General features: G+C 40.0%; 2 protein-coding genes across 2 annotated transcripts; one reads left to right on the top strand and one right to left on the bottom strand.

Moving 5' to 3' along the window:
* The first annotated feature begins 1,371 nt into the window (after positions 1–1,371).
* LOC100185619 lies at positions 1,372–5,476 on the top strand. The gene is made up of 11 exons (XM_002129128.4): positions 1,372–1,548; positions 1,600–1,771; positions 2,378–2,511; positions 2,704–2,863; positions 2,930–3,102; positions 3,156–3,270; positions 3,353–3,433; positions 3,517–3,750; positions 4,041–4,178; positions 4,307–4,527; positions 4,685–5,476. The coding sequence occupies exons 1-11, from the start codon at positions 1,503–1,505 to the stop codon at positions 4,711–4,713; spliced, it is 1,503 nt and encodes a 500-aa protein (XP_002129164.1). The 5' UTR covers positions 1,372–1,502; the 3' UTR covers positions 4,714–5,476.
* Positions 5,057–6,478, bottom strand: LOC100183260 (protein transport protein SFT2-like). The gene is made up of 4 exons (XM_002129061.4): positions 5,887–6,478; positions 5,676–5,827; positions 5,364–5,540; positions 5,057–5,307 (listed from the first exon to the last, which is right to left on the bottom strand). Exons 1-4 carry the CDS (start codon positions 6,079–6,081, stop codon positions 5,202–5,204), a joined length of 630 nt encoding a protein of 209 aa, XP_002129097.1. The 5' UTR covers positions 6,082–6,478; the 3' UTR covers positions 5,057–5,201.
* Between the last annotated feature and the right edge of the window lie 588 nt (positions 6,479–7,066).

The following is a 7,066-nucleotide window of genomic DNA, read 5'->3' as shown; positions in this document are numbered from 1 at the left end:
TGTTGGGGTAATGGGTGTTGGGGTAATGGGTGTTGGGGTAATGGGTGTTGGGGTAATGGGTGTTGGGGTAATGGGTGTTGGGGTAATGGGTGTTGGGGTAATGGGTGTTGGGGTAATGGGTGTTGGGGTAGTGGGTGTTGGGGTAATGGGTGTTGGGGTAATGGGTGTTGGGGTAATGGGTGTTGGGGTAATGAGTGTTGGGGTACTGGGTGAGGTGCTTATATTTTATATATGTTGATTATGTAACCCGTGTAACTTTGTTCTTAACTTAGTCCACAACTAATGTTAAATATGGGTGAGGTCTTCAACACCTCGTACTACTAAGCAATGCCCTTCCACAACTTATGTCTCAATTAATGTCCTGTTTAAATAATAAGGTGTTGAATAAACAATATATGGGTGAGGTCCTTGTAACCTGGGATTTAGTTGGCGGTGGTGATTCATTGTTATAAATAAAGTGTTTATTATGCGACACCAGGCCTACTTATACACATCATTCATGTGCCAATATTGCCCCATGTTCCTGATACTCCTATGTTTATAAACAATAGTTGATTGTTAGTGATAAATATTCATTGTTGATTAAACAATGGTCCATTGTTCCAGGTCGTCGCTGGTTGGGTTTGGTGCGCCACCGAGTGACAACTTCTCCATCACGATTATTTCCGTGTTAATCGTCGGGGTTGGGTTGCCCGTCGTTATTTTGTTGTTGGGGGGCGTTTATCTGGGTGTACGTAGGGTTAGGGGGGTTAAGGGGGGGTATCAGAGGATTAAGTGACGAAACTCTTAAAGTTTATCGAACAATACCTCTTATTGGATACAAAACACTGTCTGTGATGTAATAATAAATGTTGAAACTTGGTTATGACATCACAGTGCTCTATTGTGACTACAAAGGTTTTCAACAAAGTTAATTGTTCGTCATAATGGAGGGTTATTCGTAATAATGGGAAGTGTTATGTCATAATTATGTCGTCATAATTGAGATAGTGATTTTAATAATCAACTCATCACAATCAGCATTGTTATGAACAATCGGCACTGTGACATTGCAGTTTATGATATTATCGCATTATTTCGTAACAATGGTCGCCTTTATCACGTCATTAAATCACACTTATCAATATGACATCATAATGGATTGGTTTCGGTTGTCAATCAGGTGATTGTTGTCTATTGTTACGTCACAATCGGTCGATTGTTGAAGCGAATATATCTTGGACGTCATACATGTTACTATTCTACAGGTATTGTATTATGACGTCATAATGTATAGTGTTTGGTAACAAACGAAGTTCGAACACGTGACTCGGGTGATTGTGACGTCATTCGGGATCTGGAATTAAAATCCATTGTTACGTCATAAGTCCCTATCATTAAAATATTCCAGAGTTTGTTCGAAGAAGGATCGACGTCGAAGCCTCGAGCGGTGAAGAAGAAGGGAAGCTTCGACGTCGGTGGATTGTGATGTCACAATCATTTATTGTTGGAAGTTCTACAAGATGGTTCAAGTTACCATGGTTACCATCGTCGTCATCGCGTTGTTAGGTGGGTTGGTGTGGAAGGTTGTGACGTAATAATGATGATAATGTATTACAGGTGTAGCGCAAGCTAGTACGTCATCAGCTATGACGTCAACAGTACGTAGGAGTGGACTGGACTTCCGGTTGGGGAAATGTAGCGCGGATGATTATTACGTCAGAATTCATCTTTGTTCGAAATCTTTTTACGAAACAGTCCGCCGTAATGGCGTCGTCGCGCCGAACTGCAGGTGACGTCATAATTAATAATAATCGAACAATTGGATCGAGTTATTTCTGGAACTTGTTTATTTGTTCGTGATTGTGATAAAATAGACGACGTTGACGTCACAATGCCGGGTATTTTCTCCGATTGTTTAAAAGTAATTTTCGGATATTTCTATTGTTTCAAACAATCGGTATTCTAGTAAATATAATTTCCATTGTTTCTGCATTATGACGTCACATATTGACAACGACGAACAATGGCTTGAGGCGTAATAGATGAAATCGCGTTCTTATTGGGGATTATTCATTGTTCACTATTGTGACGTCACATTAACCATTATCACGTCATTATTAAATAATTGTTTTCGTTTCTCGATGATTGCACCTGTATATGACGTCATAGAGCCACGTTGTTGCAGAACAATAGCGTCGATTATTTATATTTTATCTTCAACAAAGACCATTGTTAGTCTAACACGTTTGTTTGTTGACGCAACAATCGCTTCGCTCTTAACGCGATGGATTAGTGCAGTGTTGCACAACCGCAGTGTTGCCGAGTAATGTTTGAATATACGTCACAATGTATAAATATTATGACGTAACCATCTAATACTAAATATTGACCACAGCACCAAATACTCCACACTGCGGGGTTGTATGTTGGGTGTTTATGATGATTGTTTGAACGGAACTTTGTTCAACGTGTTGTTGGGAAGATCGGGTGTAAGGGAACAAGCAAGAAACAACTATTTAGCGTTCCTCGGTGAGTATGTGACGTCATACATGGTGACGTAAAATGTGCCGTGGGTTTAACAGCCATGTTTTTATTTGACTTTTTCCTCGAGTAGTTTTTACTTACAGCGTGTTTAACGACTGTCGTTTTGCTGCTAATTTCCTTCTCTTCGTTGTTTTAGTTAGTTCGCTACCGTATTGTGATTAACATTACATTACACAGGTGATGAAAGGTACTGGTGTACTGAGGGTGGGTTGGGCGTACCAAGATACATACACGCTGGTACAAACTGTAACCCTGTATACGCTCACATCACCAAGGATTGTGTGAGGAACTATCAACGATTCTTTAACTCAAGATCTACATACACTAGGCTGTGTTGGTGGGTATGACGTCATGTTGACGTCATGACGTCATGGATGCAATAATGACGTAATATTTAATACAGGGAATACCACCGAGGGAAGACGTGTCTTCTACAGAACGCGATCAACCATTGTTCGTTCACAACAATCCCATTGTCACAGATGATGCAAATGATTGTTGACGTCACATTTGATTATCAACCTTATTGTAGAACACGCGTCGATGTCGCAACTTATGATCAGATGCTACATAGACGTGAGTATGACGTCATAATGTATCATTTTGTTATAATGATTATGACGTCACAGAGACGTGTCCACCACGAGCGCATGCTGACGTCATATTCGCCGTTGACGTCAGTTCCGGTACAAGCGACGCGGAATTTCAATCGATGAAAGAAGCCATCCGCGATATCGCGAAAAAGTAAGTATGACGTCATAATGGTACCACATAGCACGTGGTAGACAATGATCGATTGTGACGTAACAATGGTGATTCATCATAGATTGGACTTCGGGATGTCTGGGATAAGAATCGGTTTCGCGCAATTTCATGAACGGACAAAGGTTTCTATCAGGCTTAACAGGTACGCGTGCTACGTCATCGATGTAACTGTCTTTGTGTGACGTTATTATGTGATGTCATCATTAATTATGACGTCACACCTAGGTATCCGAACCTTCGAAGTTTCCAGAGAGGTTTGAATCGAACTCGACGAATCTACACGTTACGTCATCAACGTCACACCGGAAGTGCGTTGCGCTATCTAGCGGACAATATATTCGACCTTGAGAGCAACCGATCGGTGATACGCCCCTTTCACACCCCTCTGTGTGTTGTTATGACGACCGGAGCTAGTGATGACGTCACGGAGGCGGAGGCCGTGAGGACGCTCGTGGAAAGGTGGGGTCGTGTGTTGTAACATCTTACTGGAAGCTTGTTTGTTTCACAACCATTGATAATATATTGCACATGACATATAGAACGCCTCTAACAAGGAGGTTATGGATTCAAGGCTCGGCGCTGCTACCATTCTTTACAACACCTCGGCCATTGTGGGCGTATGTGGCCTTGGGCAAGACCCTTAACCGCAATTTCTCCAACCCAGTAGTCACTTGGAAATTATATTATAACATATATCAGGTCGTTAATATAAAGATATTATATTATAACATTGAAACTATATCTAACAGAAACGTGCACGTAGTTCGCATGGGACCTCATTATTCAAACAACAATGCTGATAGTGATGTCACAATGACGGTTGATGACACATTGAACTTCACGTCATCGTGTGGGGATGTGGTTGAGGAAGTTTGTTTCGCTGAAAGGTTGGTTGGTCGTAATATAGGTGTTCAATGTATGGGCTACACCTTATATTAGTTTTAACATGAATGTATAACATAGGATACACCTCATATTAGTTCCTATAGATGCTAACATTATAATATCCATACAGATTATACCGCGACAGTATACGCAGCACCCCCAGTCAAGCAACAACATCAGCACCCATGGATTTTCTCAACAGAATCCTCAGCCTTGGAAGTCAAGCCCACCTCCCCCTACTATGGCAACCCCAGCCCCTCATATTCCATCCCTTCAGTATTTCATCGGTGCAGGAGGACGCTAGAGGGGTTGGCACGGGGTTCAACATATCCGAGTTTGCTCCCCTGCAAGGTGGGTGTTTATATGTGATCTCTATGTTGCAAGATTTATTTAATATCTATGTTTGTTTATGTATGATATTTGTACACGAAGATGTTTTTAGAGATTTATTTATACTCATGATATACCATAATATTATTCATTTTAACATGTTGGCGTTTTATTCCAGAGCGCGTACCCGAATCTTTTCCTCACTGAAAACTATTTTTACCTCTTTGTTGAAAAGTACGATGGGAATTCCCCTCAGAGAGCGGCAATTATGATGTCATAGTAGCATGCCATAGAAATAATATTTATTTGTCATTTTTCTTTTTGTTTCGTTATTGTGATGTCATACTAACACGTTGTTGATATTCATTATGATGTCATAATGCACATCGTTAAGTGCTTAGTCATGCTATTGATAACGATCGATGTCATAAAGACCCATTGTCTTCGTACACACACAGACGCGCATTAGTGTGACAGCGACAACAAACAAATCAACGAATTATTTGTTATCTCCATGTTAGATCAACCATAGATATCTTTAATAATGCTGTTTACACGATCTCGGATAAAATGTATTTCAACGCTTAATATTTACAATGATGACATCATAATATCTGGATGATGTCATATTCACTTCACAAATCACAATAATTTAATGTCATAATATCTTGATGACATCACAATAGTTGATGATGTCATACAGGCATAGATTTTGAAACAGTTTTTGTAACAGCGCTCGTAAAAAGTTGGGAAATGAATTTCAAACCAGTTTGACCTCCAGGTATGTAAGAGACCAGGTACCTGTAAGTGGGGTGTTAAAGTTGGTGACATGTAGGGGGTATGTTAAAGTTACTCACCATAGCAAAGCAACCACTTGAATAATTGCCGCGATTATCGTTAAACTGGAACTTTTCATTCCCATTGAAAAATATAAAGTTGCAAACAATGAAATAAAATACGAAAATGTGAATGGGAGTCTCTCCTTTGACATGAGGTGTTTCATGTGGTTCCATGGACCCCAGAGGAATGAAAAACTAGAAATATAAAGAACATCATTAAGAATCTGTTCAAATCTGGATAGCGAAGATCAACTTAAATAAACCAACAAAGAAACCGGTGTTAGCAGCAAACAAGTCCTTAAAAACACAAGATGTTGACGAGTAATTTACCTGTTAATCAAGAATAAACTTCCAAGGGAATAAAGCAGAGCAAACTTTCGTGCTTTAAACAACAACACAGGAATGTAGACGCTTGCTAGCGAGAAACAGAACACCCCGCCCACCAAGCAACCACCAAAACCAAGCAGTCGTTGGGTCTTGGACTGAAATGCAAAATGAAATCCAATATTGTGGACAATATATTAATTTATTAATTAATTACCAACGCTGGGCACATCGGGTCTTTCTTTGCCGCGCTAAACCAATTGCTTTCATCGTCCTTTGATTCTTTTTCACCGAATATATTCGGAATCGGCACAGATACCGATGTAGGCATCCATGATAACAAGCCTTCACTTTCGCTACCCGAGTTATTACCTTTCTTTTGCTCGTTTAAATATTCTTTCAACTTAGACATTGTTTACAAAGTTTCCACAACTTTTGTTTCGTGGCGATATATTAGTGTTGCCAGGTACAAATATTATTCGTAATTCTACTTTTAAAACGGAAACACTGGATAATTCAAGGGGATTTCCGGTGTCACGTGACGGAAATAGATTGTAAACAAAATATTTTGAAATAATTTGAACTTGTGAATTTGCTTTATAGCAATTTTTGTATATGTCCCCAATGTTTTGCGAATGTATTGACATCTAGCGGGGTTTAGGTGTATAATGTTCGATCTATATCCGCGTTCATATTTTCGCGTTCATCGCGTTTTGATCGATATTTGTTTGTTTGCAAAGAATATTCAGATTAAGTAGTTTAGTCTCATTAAAGCTGTGTGTGATTGCAGTAATTGCAAAATTAATTTAAACAAACTAATTACCATGTGACGTCATGTTTAGGAACACTGTTAGGTTATATAACACGTGATATGACGTCATAATGATGGATGATGACGTAGAAGCCATGGAGAAACCAACAAAACCGAAAGCAAAAATAAAAAGGTGAATTATCTTTGTGTGTTCTTGTATATTAGCTGATGTTCGTTCATGTGCTTACCTTGCGTTCCACCCCGGGTAGTACTTGACCCTCGTACCTTGCGTTCACAGGAGTCGCAGCAGGACACGCGGGCAGATCAAGGACGATGATGACATCACTTCCAACGATCCGGATTACAGTCCGTACCAAGAATCGATGGACGAGGGAAGTGGGGACGTGTCAACGTGTTCGACGCCCGTCATCGACAAGATGTCGTCAAATGAATCGACCCCCGTCCCCATTGTTTATCCATGGTGATGTCATAATGTTTATTTTAATGATTGTGATGTCATAATTTTATAAAGTTACATGCATGGCAATTGCTCCAACCCAGTGGTCACTAATGGGTTGTCCAAGTTGTCAACCATACAGGAAAACCATCACCCACAAAGTAACATACGTGGTAACTTGTAAACGAG

Source organism: Ciona intestinalis, unplaced genomic scaffold (assembly GCF_000224145.3).
Source record: "Ciona intestinalis unplaced genomic scaffold, KH HT000391.1, whole genome shotgun sequence".
Lineage (NCBI taxonomy): Eukaryota > Metazoa > Chordata > Ascidiacea > Phlebobranchia > Cionidae > Ciona > Ciona intestinalis.
Note: the sequence above shows the minus strand (reverse complement) of the source record. Positions and strands in the feature narration are given on the sequence as shown.